The 21402-nt window shown below is 40.5% G+C and overlaps 1 protein-coding gene across 1 annotated transcript in view; it reads right to left on the minus strand.

Moving 5' to 3' along the window:
* LOC128643463 (leucine-rich PPR motif-containing protein, mitochondrial-like) overlaps positions 1-21402 on the minus strand; it is a 52605-nt gene that overhangs the window by 10875 nt on the left and 20328 nt on the right. The window contains exons 2-3 of the mRNA XM_053696311.1: positions 16080-16148; positions 8294-8384 (exon numbers count right to left, since the gene is read on the minus strand). Of these exons, the coding sequence (XP_053552286.1) occupies positions 8294-8384; positions 16080-16148 (160 nt within the window). The remainder of the gene's footprint in view (positions 1-8293; positions 8385-16079; positions 16149-21402) is intronic.

The raw sequence follows: 21402 nt of genomic DNA on the forward strand, positions 1-21402 counted from the left end.
ACACAGCAGTGAAGAGAAACGAAACTGTCACAAATAAAGCAAAAAAACTGCCAAGTGGAAAATAATGCCCAAATATTTATTCACACAGTACCTCAGCAATGTAAACGATTCTACATTCCAGCAAAAACGTTTAACATGATAAATAGTTATTAAAAAGGATTAGTGACCTTTAACAGAGTAGTTCCGGTGAAATACCATCCCCAGAATACTGAAGTGTATACATACATGTCATTTTAACGGTATGGCAGGATTTTCTCATCAATTCCATTCAGAAAATAAAAACTGCTACATACCTCAATGCAGATTCCTCTGCCCGCTGTCCCCTGATCTGAAGCCTTTACCTCCCTCAGATGGCCGAGAACAGCAATATGATCTTAACTACTCCGGTTAAAATCATAGTAAAAAACTCTGACAGATTCTTCCTCAAACTCTGCCAGAGAAGTAATAACACGCTCCGGTGCTATTTTAAAATAACAAACTTTTGATTGAAGTCATAAAAACTAAGTATAATCACCATAGTCCTCTCACACATCCTATCTAGTCGTTGGGTGCAAGAGAATGACTGGGACTGACGTAGAGGGGAGGAGCTATATGCAGCTCTGCTGGGTGAATCCTCTTGCATTTCCTGTTGGGGAGGAGTTATATCCCAGAAGTAATGATGACCCGTGGACTGATCACACATAACAGAAGAAATCACACATACACCTTTCTTACACCTAGATTACGAGTTTTGCGTTAGGTTTAAAAAGCAGCGTTGGCCGGTCCTAACGCTGCTTTTAAACGCCCGCTGGTATTACGAGTCTTGAAGTTACAGGCTCACCGCTCACTTTTTTGGCCAAACTTGGAAATAACGCAAATCCACTTATGTAAATTGCGTATCCTCTTTTTTCAATGAGACTTGCATATGAGTCTGCCAAAAAGTGAGCGGTAAACCCTCTCCTGTCAAGACTGGTACCGCATTTTAAAGTCAGTAGTTAAGAGTTTTACACTACAACGCCGTAGCATAAAACTCTTAAGTACTAAAAAGTACACTAAAACCCATAAACTACCTATTAACCCCTAAACCGAGGCCCTCCCGCATCACAAACACTAATCTAATTTTTTTAACCCCTAATCTGCCGAACTGGACATCGCCACCACTATAATAAATATATTAACCCCTAAAACCGCCGCACTCCCGCCTCGCAAACATTAGTTAAATATTATTAACCCCTAATCTGCCGTCCCTAACATTGCCGACACCTACCTACATTTATTAACACCTAATCTGCCGTCCCTAACATCGCCGACACCTACCTACATTTATTAACACCTAATCTGCCGTCCCTAACATCGCCGACACCTACCTACATTTATTAACCCCTAATCTGCCACCCCCAACGTCGCCGCCACTATACTAAAGTTATTAACCACTAAATCTAAGTCTAACCCTAACACCCCCTAACTTAAATATAATTAAAAGAAATCTAAATAAAATTCCTATCATTAACTAAAATTATTCCTATTTAAAACTAAATACTTACCTATAAAATAAACCCTAAGCTAGCTACAATATAACTAATAGTTACATTGTAGCTAGCTTAGGGTTTATTTTTATTTTACAGGCAAATTTGTATTTATTTTAACTAGGTAGAATAGTTACTAAATAGTTATTAACTATTTAATAACTACCTAGCTAAAAACAGAATTTATGTTTACCTGATAAATTACTTTCTCCAACGGTGTGTCCGGTCCACGGCGTCATCCTTACTTGTGGGATATTCTCTTCCCCAACAGGAAATGGCAAAGAGCCCAGCAAAGCTGGTCACATGATCCCTCCTAGGCTCCGCCTACCCCAGTCATTCGACCGACGTTAAGGAGGAATATTTGCATAGGAGAAACCATATGGTACCGTGGTGACTGTAGTTAAAGAAAATAAATTATCAGACCTGATTAAAAAAACCAGGGCGGGCCGTGGACCGGACACACCGTTGGAGAAAGTAATTTATCAGGTAAACATAAATTCTGTTTTCTCCAACATAGGTGTGTCCGGTCCACGGCGTCATCCTTACTTGTGGGAACCAATACCAAAGCTTTAGGACACGGATGAAGGGAGGGAGCAAATCAGGTCACCTAAATGGAAGGCACCACGGTTTGCAAAACCTTTCTCCCAAAAATAGCCTCAGAAGAAGCAAAAGTATCAAACTTGTAAAATTTGGTAAAAGTGTGCAGTGAAGACCAAGTCGCTGCCCTACATATCTGATCAACAGAAGCCTCGTTCTTGAAGGCCCATGTGGAAGCCACAGCCCTAGTGGAATGAGCTGTGATTCTTTCGGGAGGCTGCCGTCCGGCAGTCTCGTAAGCCAATCTGATGATGCTTTTAATCCAAAAAGAGAGAGAGGTAGAAGTTGCTTTTTGACCTCTCCTTTTACCGGAATAAACAACAAACAAGGAAGATGTTTGTCTAAAATCCTTTGTAGCATCTAAATAGAATTTTAGAGCGCGAACAACATCCAAATTGTGCAACAAACGTTCCTTCTTTGAAACTGGTTTCGGACACAGAGAAGGTACGATAATCTCCTGGTTAATGTTTTTGTTAGAAACAACTTTTGGAAGAAACCCAGGTTTAGTACGTAAAACCACCTTATCTGCATGGAACACCAGATAAGGAGGAGAACACTGCAGAGCAGATAATTCTGAAACTCTTCTAGCAGAAGAAATTGCAACTAAAAACAAAACTTTCCAAGATAATAACTTAATATCAACGGAATGTAAGGGTTCAAACGGAACCCCCTGAAGAACTGAAAGAACTAAATTGAGACTCCAAGGAGGAGTCAAAGGTTTGTAAACAGGCTTAATTCTAACCAGAGCCTGAACAAAGGCTTGAACATCTGGCACAGCTGCCAGCTTTTTGTGAAGTAACACAGACAAGGCAGAAATCTGTCCCTTCAGGGAACTTGCAGATAATCCTTTTTCCAATCCTTCTTGAAGGAAGGATAGAATCTTAGGAATCTTAACCTTGTCCCAAGGGAATCCTTTAGATTCACACCAACAGATATATTTTTTCCAAATTTTGTGGTAAATCTTTCTAGTTACAGGCTTTCTGGCCTGAACAAGAGTATCGATAACAGAATCTGAGAACCCTCGCTTCGATAAGATCAAGCGTTCAATCTCCAAGCAGTCAGCTGGAGTGAAACCAGGTTCGGATGTTCGAACGGACCCTGAACAAGAAGGTCTCGTCTCAAAGGTAGCTTCCAAGGTGGAGCCGATGACATATTCACCAGATCTGCATACCAAGTCCTGCGTGGCCACGCAGGAGCTATCAAGATCACCGACGCCCTCTCCTGATTGATCCTGGCTACCAGCCTGGGGATGAGAGGAAACGGCGGGAACACATAAGCTAGTTTGAAGGTCCAAGGTGCTACTAGTGCATCCACTAGAGCCGCCTTGGGATCCCTGGATCTGGACCCGTAGCAAGGAACTTTGAAGTTCTGACGAGAGGCCATCAGATCCATGTCTGGAATGCCCCACAGCTGAGTGACTTGGGCAAAGATTTCCGGATGGAGTTCCCACTCCCCCGGATGCAATGTCTGACGACTCAGAAAATCCGCTTCCCAATTTTCCACTCCTGGGATGTGGATAGCGGACAGGTGGCAGGAGTGAGACTCCGCCCATAGAATGATTTTGGTCACTTCTTCCATCGCTAGGGAACTCCTTGTTCCCCCCTGATGGTTGATGTACGCAACAGTTGTCATGTTGTCTGATTGAAACCGTATGAACTTGGCCCTCGCTAGCTGAGGCCAAGCCTTGAGAGCATTGAATATCGCTCTCAGTTCCAGAATATTTATCGGTAGAAGAGATTCTTCCCGAGACCAAAGACCCTGAGCTTTCAGGGATCCCCAGACCGCGCCCCAGCCCATCAGACTGGCGTCGGTCGTGACAATGACCCACTCTGGTCTGCGGAATGTCATCCCTTGTGACAGGTTGTCCAGGGACAGCCACCAACGGAGTGAGTCTCTGGTCCTCTGATTTACTTGTATCTTCGGAGACAAGTCTGTATAATCCCCATTCCACTGACTGAGCATGCACAGTTGTAATGGTCTTAGATGAATGCGCGCAAAAGGAACTATGTCCATTGCCGCTACCATCAACCCGATCACTTCCATGCACTGAGCTATGGAAGGAAGAGGAACGGAATGAAGTATCCGACAAGAGTCTAGAAGCTTTGTTTTTCTGGCCTCTGTCAGAAATATCCTCATTTCTAAGGAGTCTATTATTGTTCCCAAGAAGGGAACCCTTGTTGACGGAGATAGAGAACTCTTTTCCACGTTCACTTTCCATCCGTGAGATCTGAGAAAGGCCAGGACTATGTCCGTGTGAGCCTTTGCTTGAGGAAGGGACGACGCTTGAATCAGAATGTCGTCCAAGTAAGGTACTACAGCAATGCCCCTTGGTCTTAGCACAGCTAGAAGGGACCCTAGTACCTTTGTGAAAATCCTTGGAGCAGTGGCTAATCCGAAAGGAAGCGCCACAAACTGGTAATGCTTGTCCAGGAATGCGAACCTTAGGAACCGATGATGTTCCTTGTGGATAGGAATATGTAGATACGCATCCTTTAAATCCACCGTGGTCATGAATTGACCTTCCTGGATGGAAGGAAGAATAGTTCGAATGGTTTCCATCTTGAACGATGGAACCTTGAGAAACTTGTTTAAGATCTTGAGATCTAAGATTGGTCTGAACGTTCCCTCTTTTTTGGGAACTATGAACAGATTGGAGTAGAACCCCATCCCTTGTTCTCTTAATGGAACAGGATGAATCACTCCCATTTTTAACAGGTCTTCTACACAATGTAAGAATGCCTGTCTTTTTATGTGGTCTGAAGACAACTGAGACCTGTGGAACCTCCCCCTTGGGGGAAGCCCCTTGAATTCCAGAAGATAACCTTGGGAGACTATTTCTAGCGCCCAAGGATCCAGAACATCTCTTGCCCAAGCCTGAGCAAAGAGAGAGAGTCTGCCCCCCACCAGATCCGGTCCCGGATCGGGGGCCAACATTTCATGCTGTCTTGGTAGCAGTGGCAGGTTTCTTGGCCTGCTTTCCCTTGTTCCAGCCTTGCATTGGTCTCCAAGCTGGCTTGGCTTGAGAAGTATTACCCTCTTGCTTAAAGGACGTAGCACTTTGGGCTGGTCCGTTTCTACGAAAGGGACGAAAATTAGGTTTATTTTTTGCCTTGAAAGGCCGATCCTGAGGAAGGGCGTGGCCCTTACCCCCAGTGATATCAGAGATAATCTCTTTCAAGTCAGGGCCAAACAGCGTTTTCCCCTTGAAAGGAATGTTAAGTAGCTTGTTCTTGGAAGACGCATCAGCCGACCAAGATTTCAACCAAAGCGCTCTGCGCGCCACAATAGCAAACCCAGAATTCTTAGCCGCTAACCTAGCCAATTGCAAAGTGGCGTCTAGGGTAAAAGAATTAGCCAATTTGAGAGCATTGATTCTGTCCATAATCTCCTCATAAGGAGGAGAATCACTATCGACCGCCTTTATCAGCTCATCGAACCAGAAACATGCGGCTGTAGCGACAGGGACAACGCATGAAATTGGTTGTAGAAGGTAACCCTGCTGAACAAACATCTTTTTAAGCAAACCTTCTAATTTTTTATCCATAGGATCTTTGAAAGCACAACTATCCTCTATGGGTATAGTGGTGCGTTTGTTTAAAGTGGAAACCGCTCCCTCGACCTTGGGGACTGTCTGCCATAAGTCCTTTCTGGGGTCGACCATAGGAAACAATTTTTTAAATATGGGGGGAGGGACGAAAGGAATACCGGGCCTTTCCCATTCTTTATTAACAATGTCCGCCACCCGCTTGGGTATAGGAAAAGCTTCTGGGAGCCCCGGCACCTCTAGGAACTTGTCCATTTTACATAGTTTCTCTGGGATGACCAACTTGTCACAATCATCCAGAGTGGATAATACCTCCTTAAGCAGAATGCGGAGATGTTCCAACTTAAATTTAAATGTAATCACATCAGGTTCAGCTTGTTGAGAAATGTTCCCTGAATCAGTAATTTCTCCCTCAGACAAAACCTCCCTGGCCCCATCAGACTGGGTTAGGGGCCCTTCAGAAACATTATTATCAGCGTCGTCATGCTCTTCAGTATCTAAAACAGAGCAGTCGCGCTTACGCTGATAAGTGTTCATTTTGGCTAAAATGTTTTTGACAGAATTATCCATTACAGCCGTTAATTGTTGCATAGTAAGGAGTATTGGCGCGCTAGATGTACTAGGGGCCTCCTGAGTGGGCAAGACTCGTGTAGACGAAGGAGGGAATGATGCAGTACCATGCTTACTCCCCTCACTTGAGGAATCATCTTGGGCATCATTGTCACATAAATCACATTTATTTAAATGAATAGGAATTCTGGCTTCCCCACATTCAGAACACAGTCTATCTGGTAGTTCAGACATGTTAAACAGGCATAAACTTGATAACAAAGTACAAAAAACGTTTTAAAATAAAACCGTTACTGTCACTTTAAATTTTAAACTGAACACACTTTATTACTGCAATTGCGAAAAAACATGAAGGAATTGTTCAAAATTCACCAAATTTTCACCACAGTGTCATAAAGCCTTAAAAGTATTGCACACCAAATTTGGAAGCTTTAACCCTTAAAATAACGGAACCGGAGCCGTTTTGAACTTTAACCCCTTTACAGTCCCTGGTATCTGCTTTGCTGAGACCCAACCAAGCCCAAAGGGGAATACGATACCAAATGACGCCTTCAGAAAGTCTTTTCTAAGTATCAGAGCTCCTCTCACATGCGACTGCATGCCATGCCTCTCAAAAACAAGTGCGCAACACCGGCGCGAAAATGAGGCTCTGCCTATGCTTTGGGAAAGCCCCTAAAGAATAAGGTGTCTAAAACAGTGCCTGCCGATATTATTATATCAAAATACCCAAATAAAATGATTCCTCAAGGCTAAATATGTGTTAATAATGAATTGATTTAGCCCAGAAAAAGTCTACAGTCTTAATAAGCCCTTGTGAAGCCCTTATTTACGATCGTAATAAACATGGCTTACCGGATCCCATAGGGAAAATGACAGCTTCCAGCATTACATCGTCTTGTTAGAATGTGTCATACCTCAAGCAGCAAGAGACTGCTCACTGTTCCCCCAACTGAAGTTAATTGCTCTCAACAGTCCTGTGTGGAACAGCCATGGATTTTAGTGACGGTTGCTAAAATCATTTTCCTCATACAAACAGAAATCTTCATCTCTTTTCTGTTTCTGAGTAAATAGTACATACCAGCACTATTTCAAAATAACAAACTCTTGATTGAATAATAAAAACTACAGTTAAACACTAAAAAACTCTAAGCCATCTCCGTGGAGATGTTGCCTGTACAACGGCAAAGAGAATGACTGGGGTAGGCGGAGCCTAGGAGGGATCATGTGACCAGCTTTGCTGGGCTCTTTGCCATTTCCTGTTGGGGAAGAGAATATCCCACAAGTAAGGATGACGCCGTGGACCGGACACACCTATGTTGGAGAAATAAAGACAAATTTACCTGTAAAATAAAACCTAACCTAAGTTACAATTACACCTAACACTACACTATGTTAGGGGTTAATATTTAAGATTAGGGGTGTTTAGACTCGGGTTCAAGTTAGGGTGTTAGGAGTAAACATAAATTTTATTTCCCCATAGGAATCAATGGGGCTGCGTTAGTGAGTTTTACGCTGCTTTTTTGCAGGTGTTAGACTTTTTTTCAGCCGTCTCTCCCCGTTGATTCCTATGGGGAAATCGTGCACTAGCACGTTACACCAGCTCACCGCTAACGTAAGCAGCACTGGTATTGGAGTGCGGTAATGAGCAACATTTTGCTCAACGCTCACTTCTTGTCTGGTTTGTAAAAACCCGTAATACCAGCGCTGTCTGTAAGTGAGTGGTGAGCATAAACTGCTTGTTAGCACCGCACAGCCTCTAACGCAAAACTCGTAATCTAGGTGTTAGACTTTATTACTACAATTCGACTTCATATGGCAAAAAAGACAGTTCAAACTAGTTGTCTATGGTCTATAGTTGTTGGCAAAGTCTACTGTAAAATAATTATTGGAATAAAAATGAGCCTTTTTAATAAATACATAAAGGAACATTAACCTAAAATTATTTTCAGATTTAAATTAAGCCTTGTGTGGTGAACTCAATTTGAGTTTAATGTCTAAGTACATTAGACAGAAAACAAAGAAGTAGAAACATTTGTCTCAGTATTTTATAGTATTAAAAAAGGAACAGAAAACTCACTGCAAAGCTTTAGCAAGTGGAAATACATCTCATCTCTGTCACACTCAAAAAGTTTCTGGGTCAATTCCACCAAGTTTTCCAAAGCTTCCATCTTGAAAAACAACATAAGGGTGGGGAGAGAAAAGAAAATCAGCAATGTAAAATTATATATAGACAAACACACATACATACATACACCTTTCTCCCCAGGGCCATTTAATGGTCACCTCACCAGGCTAAATTTTACATATCTATATATATTTATATATTCTCAATAGAGTGGACTCACTAAGCAAAAATTCACACACCAGGGTACAATGTATAATTGTACAGCTTTAAAAGGGCAGTCACACACTTTGAATTTAAATTCCTCCCCTAACAAGCACAACCAATCACAATATCTCATCCATTATATGCATTTACACAATATCCAATGACATGATACACAATATATTAGAAAATCAATCTATTACAAAACAAAACCAATCCTTCATGTGTATATCAAATATATAAGAGCTAATAGCGTAACCATAATGTGCATGATTTAGCATTTTAAATGTGTAAACATATAAAATGCGATTCCTTGCCTCAACTACAGAGATGTCTACATCACAAAAAAACATAATTTATGTAAGAACTTACCTGATAAATTCATTTCTTTCATATTAGCAAGAGTCCATGAGCTAGTGACGTATGGGATATACATTCCTACCAGGAGGGGCAAAGTTTCCCAAACCTCAAAATGCCTACAAATACACCCCTCACCACACCCACAAATCAGTTTAACGAATAGCCAAGAAGTGGGGTGAGAAGAAAAAAGTGCGAAAGCATAAAAAATAAGGAATTGGAATAATTGTGCTTTATACAAAAAAATCATAACCACCACAAAAAGGGTGGGCCAATAATCATAACCACCACAAAAAGGGTGGGCTAATATGAAAGAAATGAATTTATCAGGTAAGTTCTTACATAAATTATGTTTTCTTTCATGTAATTAGCAAGAGTCCATGAGCTAGTGACGTATGGGATAATGACTACCCAAGATGTGGATCTTTCCACGCAAGAGTCACTAGAGAGGGAGGGATAAAATAAAGACAGCCAATTCCGCTGAAAAATAATCCACACCCAAAATAAAGTTTAAATTTTATAATGAAAAAAACTGAAAATATAAGCAGAAGATTCAAACTGAAACAGCTGCCTGAAGTACTTTTCTACCAAAAACAGCTTCAGAAGAAGAAAACACATCAAAATGGTAGAATTTAGTAAAAGTATGCAAAGAAGACCAAGTTGCTGCTTTGCAAATCTGATCAACCGAAGCTTCATTCCTAAACGCCCAGGAAGTAGAAACTGACCTAGTAGAATGAGCTGTAATCCTTTGAGGCGGAGTTTTACCCGACTCGACATAAGCATGATGAATTAAAGATTTCAACCAAGATGCCAAAGAAATGGCAGAGGCCTTCTGACCTTTCCTAGAACCGGAAAAGATAACAAATAGACTAGAAGTCTTTCGGAAATTCTTAGTAGCTTCAACATAATATTTCAAAGCTCTAACTACATCCAAAGAATGCAATGATTTCTCCTTAAAATTCTTAGGATTAGGACATAATGAAGGAACCACAATTTCTCTACTAATGTTGTTGGAATTCACAACCTTAGGTAAAAATTCAAAAGAAGTTCGCAACACCGCCTTATCCTGGTGAAAAATCAGAAAAGGAGATTCACAAGAAAGAGCAGATAATTCAGAAACTCTTCTGGCAGAAGAGATGGCCAAAAGGAACAAAACTTTCCAAGAAAGTAATTTAATGTCCAATGAATGCATAGGTTCAAACGGAGGCGCTTGAAGAGCCCCCAGAACCAAATTCAAACTCCAAGGAGGAGAAATTGACTTAATGACAGGTTTTATACGAACCAAAGCTTGTACAAAACAATGAATATCAGGAAGATTAGCAATCTTTCTGTGAAAAAGAACAGAAAGAGCAGAGATTTGTCCTTTCAAGGAACTTGCAGACAAACCTTTCTCCAAACCATCCTGAAGAAACTGTAAAATTCTAGGAATTCTAAAAGAATGCCAGGAAAAATGATGAGAAAGACACCAAGAAATATAAGTCTTCCAGACTCTATAATATATCTCCCTAGATACAGATTTACGAGCCTGTAACATAGTATTAATCACAGAGTCAGAGAAACCTCTTTGACTAAGAATCAAGCGTTCAATCTCCATACCTTTAAATTTAAGGATTTGAGATCCTGATGGAAAAAAGGACCTTGCGACAGAAGGTCTGGTCTTAACGGAAGAGTCCACGGTTGGCAAGAGGCCATCCGGACAAGATCCGCATACCAAAACCTGTGAGGCCATGCTGGAGCTACCAGCAGAACAAATGAGCATTCCTTCAGAATCTTGGAGATCACTCTTGGAAGAAGAACTAGAGGCGGAAAGATATAAGCAGGATGATACTTCCAAGGAAGTGACAATGCATCCACTGCTTCCGCTTGAGGATCCCTGGATCTGGACAGATACCTGGGAAGTTTCTTGTTTAGATGAGAGGCCATAAGATCTATTTCTGGAAGTCCCCACATTTGGACAATCTGAAGAAATACCTCTGGGTGAAGAGACCATTTGCCCGGATGCAACGTTTGCCGACTGAGATAATCCGCTTCCCAATTGTCTATACCTGGGATATGAACCGCAGAAACTAGACAGGAGCTGGATTCCGCCCAAACCAGAATTCGAGATACTTCTTTCATAGCCAGAGGGCTGTGAGTCCCTCCTTGATGATTGATGTATGCCACAGTTGTGACATTGTCTGTCTGAAAACAAATGAACGATTCTCTCTTTAGAAGAGGCCAAGACTGAAGAGCTCTGAAAATTGCACGGAGTTCCAAAATATTGATCGGTAATCTCACCTCCTGAGATTACCAAACCCCTTGTGCCGTCAGAGACCCCCACACAGCTCCCCAACCTGTAAGACTTGCATCTGTTGAGATTACAGTCCAGGTCGGAAGAACAAAAGAAGCCCCCTGAACTAAACGATGGTGATCTGTCCACCACGTCAGAGAGTGTAGTACAATCGGTGTTAAAGATATTAATTGAGATATCTTTGTGTAATCCCTGCACCACTGGTTCAGCATACAGAGCTGAAGAGGTCGCATGTGAAAACGAGCAAAGGGGGTCGCGTCCGATGCAGCAGTCATAAGACCTAGAATTTCCATGCATAAGGCTACCGAAGGGAATGATTGTGACTGAAGGTTTCGACAAGCTGATATCAATTTTAGACGTCTCTTGTCTGTCAAAGATAGAGTCCATGGACACTGAATCTATCTGGAAACCCAAAAAGGTTACCCTTGTCTAAGGAATCAATGAACTTTTTAGTAAATTGATCCTCCAACCATGATGTTGAAGAAACAACACAAGTCGATTCGTATGAGATTCTGCTAAATGTGAAGACTGAGCAAGTACCAAGATATCGTCCAAATAAGGAAATACCACAATACCCTGATCTCTAATTACAGACAGAAGGGCACGAGAACCTTTGTAAAAATTCTTGGAGCTGTTGCTAGGCCAAACGGCAGAGCCACAAACTGGTAATGCTTGTCTAGGAACGAGAATCTCAGAAACTGATAGTGATCTGGATGAATCGGAATATGCAGATATGCATCCTGCAAATCTATTGTAGACATATAATGCCCTTGCTGAACAAAAGGCAGGATAGTCCTTACAGTTACTATTTTGAATGTTGGTATCCTTACATAACGATTCAATATTTTTAGATCCAGAACTGGTCTGAAGAAATTCTCCTTCTTTGGTACAATGAAGAGATTTGAATAAAACCCCAGCCCCTGTTCCAGAACTGGAACTGGCATAATTACTCCAGCCAACTCTAGATCTGAAACACATTTCAGAAATGCTTGAGCCTTCGCTGGATTTACTGGGACACGGGAAAGAAAAAATCTCTTTGCAGGAGGCCTTATCTTGAAGCCAATTATGTACCATTCTTAAACAATATTCTGAATCCAAAGATTGTGAACGGAATTGATCCAAATTTCTTTGAAAAAACGTAATCTGCCCCCTACCAGCTGAGCTGGAATGAGGGCCGCACCTTCATGTGGACTTAGGAGCTGGCTTTGTTTTTCTAAAAGGCTTGGATTTATTCCAGACTGGAGATGGTTTCCAAACTGATACCGCTCCTGAGGATGAAAGATCAGGCTTTTGTTCCTTGTTGTGACGAAAGGAACGAAAACGATTATTAGACCTAAATTTACCTTTAGATTTTTTATCCTGTGGTAAAAAAGTTCCTTTCCCTCCAGTAACAGTTGAGATAATAGAATCCAACTGAGAACCAAATAATTTATTACCCAGGAAAGAAAGGGAAAGCAGAGTAGACTTAGAAGACATATCAGCATTCCAAGTTTTAAGCCATAAAGCTCTTCTAGCTAAAATAGCTAGAGAGACATATACCTGACATCAACTCTAATGATATCAAAGATGGCATCACAAATAAAATTATTAGCATGTTGAAGAAGAATAATAATGCTATGATAATTATGATTTGTTACTTGTTGCGCTAAAGCTTCCAACCAAAAAGTTGAAGCTGCAGCAACATCCGCCAAAGATATAGCAGGTCAAAGAAGATTACCTGAACACAAGTAAGCTTTTCTTAGAAAGGATTCAATTTTCCTATCTAAAGAATCCTTAAAGGAAGTACCATCTGCCGTAGGAATGGTAGTACGCTTAGCAAGAGTAGAGACAGCCCCATCAACCTTAGGGATTTTGTCCCAAAATTCTAATCTGTCAGATGGCACAGGATATAATTGCTTAAAACGTTTAGAAGGAGTAAATGAATTACCCAAATTATTCCATTCCCTGGAAATTACTTCAGAAATAGCACCAGGAACAGGAAAAACTTCTGGAATAACTACAGGAGATTTAAAAACCTTATCTAAAGGTTTAGATTTAGTATCAAGAGGACCAGAATCCTCAATTTCTAATGCAATTAGGACTTCTTTAAGTAAAGAACGAATAAATTCCATTTTAAATAAATATGAAGATTTATCAGCATCAACCTCTGAGACAGAATCCTCTGAACCAGAAGAACCATTATCAGAATCAGAATGATTATGTTCATTTAAAAATTCATCTGAAAAATGAGAAGTTTTAAAAGACTTTTTACGTTTACTAGAAGGAGGAATAACAGACATAGCCTTCTTAATGGATTTAGAAACAAAATCTCTTATGTTATCAGGAACACTCTGAGTATTACATGTTGATGGAACAGCAACAGGTAATGTAACTTTACTAAAGGAAATATTATCTGCATTAACAAGTTTGTCATGACATTCAATACAAACAACAGCTGGAGGAACAGCTACCAAAAGTTTACAGCAGATACACTTAGCTTTGGTAGCTCCAGCACCAGGCAGCGATTTTCCAGAAGTATCTTCTGACTCAGCTTTAACATGGGACATCTTGCAATATGTAATAGAAAAAACAACATATAAAGCAAAATTGATCAAATTCCTTAAATGACAGTTTCAGGAATGGGAAAAAATGCCAGTGAACAAGCTTCTAGCAACCAGAAGCAATAAAAAATGAGACTTAAATAATGTGGAGACAAAAGTGACGCCCATATTTTTTTAGCGCCAAATAAGAGGCCCACATTATTTGACGCCTAAATGCTTTTGGCGCCAAAAATGACGGCACATCCGGAACGCCGACATTTTTGCCGCAAAAGAACGTAAAAAATGACGCAACTTCCGGCGACACGTATGACGCCGGAAACAGAAAAAAAAATTTGCGCCAAAAAAGTCAGCGCCAAGAATGACGCAATAAAATGAAGCATTTTCAGCCCCCGCGAGCCTAACAGCCCACAGAGAAAAGTCAAATTTTAAGGTAAGAAAAAAATTGTTTTATTCAAATGCATTATCCCAAATATGAAACTGAAAATAAGGAATGTTGAACATCCTGAGTCAAGGCAAATAAATGTTTGAATACATATATTTAGAACTTTATAAAAAAGTGCCCAACCATAGAAAATAAGACTTACTTACCCCAGGACACTCATCTACATGTTGTAGAAAGCCAAACCAGTACTGAAACGAAAATCAGCAGAGGTAATGGTATATATATAAGAGTATATCGTCGATCTGAAAAGGGAGGTAAGAGATGAATCTCTACGACCGATAACAGAGAACCTATGAAATAGACCCCGTAGAAGGAGATCATTGAATTCAAATAGGCAATACTCTCCTCACATCCCTCTGACATTCACTGCACGCTGAGAGGAAAACCGGGCTCCAACCTGCTGCGGAGCGCATATCAACGTAGAATCTAGCACAAACTTACTTCACCACCTCCATAGGAGGCAAAGTTTGTAAAACTGAATTGTGGGTGTGGTGAGGGGTGTATTTGTAGGCATTTTGAGGTTTGGGAAACTTTGCCCCTCCTGGTAGGAATGTATATCCCATACGTCACTAGCTCATGGACTCTTGCTAATTACATGAAAGAAACTGAGCTTAATCCTCACTGAATGCCAGACATCTTGACGTTTAAGCATGTCATCACTATGGGGGCGTGTAAACCCCCCCCCCCGATCTAACGCATTGCATCATTCATGTATATATTCACAAGGCACTAAATATAGATATAGATGAAACCGTTTTGTACAAGGAGTAATGATTTCTCCTTTGTTTTAATATGATGTTATAAGTTTTAATAAATAGTTTTAAATTTTGGAAACAATTTATATTTAACATTGTTGAACCTCCACCTTCCGGAAAGTAGGGAGTCACAGACTCCACACCTGGAATCAGTGAGCTGAGACAAAGAGATCCCAGCAGGCTCTACTTAGTACAATCAAGTGCTTCAGCGTTTGTGAGTACACATTATCTTTACATATATCCATTTGAGTGCAACTGCGCCGCACCAGGAGGCGCCTTCTTTTGTTTTTATCGTAATAGTGGAGGTTACAATCCAAAAGGGGCTGCATTAATGTCATACTGAAGTACAGCCCAGATCAGATATGGAAGCACAATCCAATAATTTATTGAAAGTCATCAAGATTCAAGGAATCCAAGGTCTAGTTTGAAACACTGCATCTACTATGAATGCCTGATGCTTTGATACTAGCTAGCTTGCAGTGTTGACATGACACATTCCTAAGCTTTCTAATTTTATGACAATTTCCACAAAAAAACATCATTTATACCGAAAGACAATTTGCCTGGACAAAACATATTATAGATGATGTGATAGATGAAATAGCTTTTTATTTTGACCTCTCTAAAACCTTTGCTGCAACTTCCTACTGGCTAATGTAATTTTAGCCATTTGCTTCTGTGAACAACAGTACTTAAAGTGAATGTAAATTTTAATGCTAAAGTGTCCGGCTTTTAAAAATTCAAATAAAAACAGGGGCACTTTAAATTCATCAAAATTAACATTTCACTCGTACAATTATGTAATCAAATATACTTTGCTCTCTTGGTAACCTTTCATGAAGAACAGGTAGTCTGAGAAGTATGCACGTCATAAGCACTATATCGGTGTTTGCAACAATGCCTAACATTGTTAAAACATTGCTGCTACATAGTGCTCAAAACACACAAATGCCATAGAATACCTAAGTATGCTCATCAACAAAGAATGCCAAAAGTAAATTTGATCATAAAAGCAAACTAGATTCTTTTCTTTTTAAATTGCATGCTCTATATGAATCATGAATGTCTGATCTTGACCTTTATCCCTCTTTAAGGTTAAAAGATATCTAACATAGATTACAATTATGTATGTCTGAAGTCATGAAAGCCTTACTTGGTTTCCAGCAATGCATTTCTCAGCAAACCATTGCAGTCTTCCAGGACGAGCTCGCATTCCTGGTGTCTAAAAGAAAAACAAAAAATAATTCATAATTTCTAAATCTCAACCATGGTATGGTATTACTGTATAGCTAGTAGCACTGTGACATCTATTACGTGTATAGATCATGTAAGCAATGAAAGGAGACTTGAGACAACCATGTAACGCTAATATTCTTAATGTAATTAATTTATAGTTCAAAAGAAATTAAACACGAGGAAAGGAGACTTCCCATTGAAGACTGGCCTGTTTCATTTGGGAGTCAATATTAACTCAAACAGAACACCTCACTTTTTTAGGTGGGAACACGATTCTTCCCCTTTGTGTCACAAAATATTTGTGGAAAGGGACCACCACAAAGCAAGGAAGCTATGAAAATTATGGAATTATATTAACATGCATCTCGGCTCACCCTATTCACCATTCAAAGATTTACTGAGCAGCGAAATACAAGAGCGCAGAGAGAGAGAGAAAACCCCTACATGACATGACATGCTATAAACAGATTATCCACTTGAACAAGGAGAGAGGCAGCAGCATACCAAGGCATCCAATAAAATTCAGAGTTTATTGCAGCTGAATACAATACATACAACTCATGGACATGGCCTACTCTACCGGTTTTGAGGACCTTTTTTAACGTACACCCAAGATGGGCTGTGTAACAAAGTAGTCAAGATTCAAATTATACTTCTCAAAAGATTCAAATATAGCATGGACACAGTGTTTTAGCATACCCACCCCCCCACCCCCCAAAAAAAAAAAAAAAACACCAAATATGCCCTTTATTTTTATTGGCTCTTTATATAACAAAAATTAATCTAGAGCAGAATATTCTGTAGTAATATAATTGATAAAATATACTAATACAACAAATACATTTTCTCTGCAGTATTGACAATGCAATTTAAATGTTGCTTACAAGACTACTTGTGCCAAATCTTTGTATAAGGATTTTCCTTTTTTCTCTATAAATGGTACAGAGTTGTCACATTGCTCAAACTTAGTGCTACTAACAAGGAAACTACATTAAGAAACTTGGCAACAAAACGTGCATCTTTATCCAAATGTTATAATTATTAAAATTGTAGGTAACTAACCACTTAGATGCTTAGCAAAAAAACAACTGATTTAGATAAAAGTAAATACATGACCACTGAGGGGGTAAGCATTTTGAATAGAAGACTGAAAAAATACTAATATGAGCTGGATACAATATTTTTTTTTGCTTGGCCTGAGAAATACTGTAGTTAAAGCAGAATATCAATTATAGTTTTTTTTTTTAAAAAATACACAGGAATTCCATTACAGAGATTAGTTGCTATGTAAGTATGCCACTCTTAATTGGCTCACTAGCCATGTCTCAGGAACACTAACACACCAAGCAGTGTGGATTTTTGTTTGGAATGCTATGAAGAATTAGATAATTTTATTATAACAAACATGATCCATTTATATTTGACAATTAAACTAAAATCTACTAGGTGGAGGCAAAGATTCCTAAACCAAAATAGCTTGATAAAACCTCTCCCATCTCACTGGTAAATCAGTCTTTTCTTTGCCTCCACTGGAGGAAGGTGAAGAATGAAGATGTGCTTGTTATTAGTCAGTGAGAGAGGTTCTCAGACTTGATACAACATTGAATGACTTTATTGGGGTACTTTTAGAATATCATTAAGAGTTATTTATTAAAATTAAAGAAACCTCAGATATTTTAGAAAACAAATTATGCTTACCTGATAATTTCATTTCCATCGAGGGGAGGAGCGTCCATGGCTTCATTCATTACTGTTGGGAATTAATAACCTGGCCACCAGGAGGAGGCAAAGACACCCCAGCCAAAGGCTTCAATACCTACCTCCCTCCCCCATTCCCCAGTCATTCTGCCGAGGGAACCAGGAACAGTAGGAAAAAGATCAGGGTGCCAGAAGACCATAAAATTTAGGTCCGCCCATCGGAGATACGGGCGGGAGCCGTGGGCTCTCCTTCCCTCTATGGAAATTAAATTATCAGGTAAGCATAATTTATGTTTTCCATCTAAAAGGGGAGGAGAGTCCACGGCTTCATTCATTACTGTTGGGAGCATATACCCAAGCTCTAGAGGACACTGCATGAAACCGGGAGGGTAAAAGGCAGACTGGACCGCAGAAGCAAAAACGTCAAATTTGTAAAACTTTGTAAAAAAGTGTGTAAGGAGGACCAGGTAGCCGCCTTACAAATTTGCTCCATAGAGGCCTCATTCTTGAAGGCCCAAGAAGAAGCCACAGCTCTGGTTGAATGAGCCGTGATCCCCTGAGGAGGCTTATGTCCCACTGTCTCATAGGCCAAGCGAATCAAGCTCCTCAACAAAAAGGACAAAGACGTAGAAGAGGCTTTCTGCCCCTTGCACTTCCCTGAATACACCACAAAAAGAGATGTAAACTGTCTGAAATCCTTAGTAGCCTGAAGAAAAAACTTCAGAGCACGAACCACATCCAGATTATGAAGTAACCTCTCAGAGGAAGAAGGGTTAGGACACAAAGAAGGAACCACTATTTCCTGATTGATGTTACGGTTAGAAACCACCTTTGTAGACATTAAAAATGCAATAACATTCTCCTTTTCTCTATGCATTATCATCAATATTTTGCTATGAGCAGACCCCATTTTTTAACAACACAATAATAGCAGCAAAATAACAGCAGCAATGATAAAATGCACAGTCACTTAATATCTTCTAAGCACAGCACATCACAATCATATAGCAATAAAAGAAAGCAAGCAAAAAGCACCAAATACCAGTTCAAATCCAGTGATAGGTAACAAAAACTCTGCTATAGGAATGTATAGGGACAACTTCAACACAGATGAGACTCACACTCACCACAACAAAGCGATGCCAACTTCCCCAGGGGACTTAAACCTCCCGTCAAATGCACGCTAACTTTTTATCTCTTGCGCGCTTCACCAGACAGGACTGCACACCTGTCTAAACTAGCACAGGACTTGAACCTGTCTAGAGGGGTTAATACAAATGCCGGCAGGACTGAAACCTCAGAAAAAAACATAATTTATGTAAGAACTTACCTGATAAATTCATTTCTTTCATATTAGCAAGAGTCCATGAGCTAGTGACGTATGGGATATACATTCCTACCAGGAGGGGCAAAGTTTCCCAAACCTCAAAATGCCTATAAATACACCCCTCACCACACCCACAAATCAGTTTAACGAATAGCCAAGAAGTGGGGTGATAAGAAAAAAGTGCGAAAGCATAAAAAATAAGGAATTGGAATAATTGTGCTTTATACAAAAAAATCATAACCACCACAAAAAAGGGTGGGCCTCATGGACTCTTGCTAATATGAAAGAAATGAATTTATCAGGTAAGTTCTTACAGAAAACAGAATTTATGCTTACCTGATAAATTACTTTCTCCAACGGTGTGTCCGGTCCACGGCGTCATCCTTACTTGTGGGATATTCTCTTCCCCAACAGGAAATGGCAAAGAGCCCAGCAAAGCTGGTCATATGATCCCTCCTAGGCTCCGCCTACCCCAGTCATTCGACCGACGTACAGGAGGAAATATGCATAGGAGAAACCATATGATACCGTGGTGACTGTAGTTAGAGAAAATAATTCATCAGACCTGATTAAAAAAACCAGGGCGGGCCGTGGACCGGACACACCGTTGGAGAAAGTAATTTATAAGGTAAGCATAAATTCTGTTTTCTCCAACATAGGTGTGTCCGGTCCACGGCGTCATCCTTACTTGTGGGAACCAATACCAAAGCTTTAGGACACGGATGAAGGGAGGGAGCAAATCAGGTCACCTAAATGGAAGGCACCACGGCTTGCAAAACCTTTCTCCCAAAAATAGCCTCTGAAGAAGCAAAAGTATCAAATTTGTAAAATTTGGCAAAAGTGTGCAGTGAAGACCAAGTCGCTGCCTTACATATCTGGTCAACAGAAGCTTCGTTCTTGAAGGCCCATGTGGAAGCCATAGCCCTAGTGGAGTGAGCTGTGATTCTTTCAGGAGGCTGCCGTCCGGCAGTCTCATAAGCCAAACGGATAATGCTTTTAAGCCAAAAAGAAAGAGAGGTAGAAGTTGCTTTTTGACCTCTCCTTTTACCAGAATAAACAACAAAGAAGAAGTTTGTCTGAAATCTTTAGTGGCCTCTAAATAGAATTTTAGAGCACGGACTACGTCCAAATTGTGTAACAAACGTTCCTTCTTTGAAACTGGATTCGGGCACAAAGAAGGTACATCTCCTTATATTCTTGTTGGAAACAACTTTCGGAAGAAAACCAGGCTTAGTACGCAAAACCACCTTATCTGCATGGAACACCAGATAGGGCGGAGAACACTGCAGAGCAGATAACTCTGAAACTCTTCTAGCAGAAGAAATTGCAACCAAAAACAAAACTTTCCAAGATAATAACTTAATATCTACGGAATGTAAGGGTTCAAACGGAACCCCTTGAAGAACTGAAAGAACTAGATTGAGACTCCAGGGAGGAGTCAAAGGTCTGTAAACAGGCTTGATTCTAACCAGAGCCTGAACAAACGCCTGAACGTCTGGCACAGCTGCCAGCCTTTTGTGAAGTAAAACAGATAACGCAGAAATCTGTCCCTTCAGAGAACTTGCAGATAATCCCTTCTCCAAACCCTCTTGTAGAAAGGATAAAATCCTAGGAATTTTTATCTTGTTCCATGGGAATCCTTTAGATTCACACCAATAGATATATTTTTTCCATATCTTATGGTAAATCTTTCTGAATACCCACGCTTTGATAAAATCAAGCGTTCAATCTCCAAGCAGTCAGTTGGAGAGAAACCAGATTCGGATGTTCGAATGGACCTTGAACAAGAAGGTCCTGTCTCAAAGGCAGCTTCCATGGTGGAGCCGATGACATATTCACCAGGTCTGCATTCCAAGTCCTGCGTGGCCACGCAGGAGCTATCAAGATCACCGAAGCCCTCTCCTGGTTGATCCTGGCTACCAGCCTGGGAATGAGAGGAAACGGTGGGAAAACATAAGCTAGGTTGAAGGTCCAAGGTGCTACTAGTGCATCTACTAGAGTCGCCTTGGGATCCCTGGATCTGGACCCGTAACAAGGAACCTTGAAGTTCTGGCGAGACGCCATCAGATCCATGTCTGGAATGCCCCATAATTGAGTTATTTGGGCAAAGATTTCCGGGTGGAGTTCCCACTCCCCCGGATGGAATGTCTGACGACTCAGAAAATCCGCTTCCCAATTTTCCACTCCTGGGATGTGGATTGCAGACAAGTGGCAG

This window comes from Bombina bombina, unplaced genomic scaffold (assembly GCF_027579735.1).
Source record: "Bombina bombina isolate aBomBom1 unplaced genomic scaffold, aBomBom1.pri scaffold_1236, whole genome shotgun sequence".
Lineage (NCBI taxonomy): Eukaryota > Metazoa > Chordata > Amphibia > Anura > Bombinatoridae > Bombina > Bombina bombina.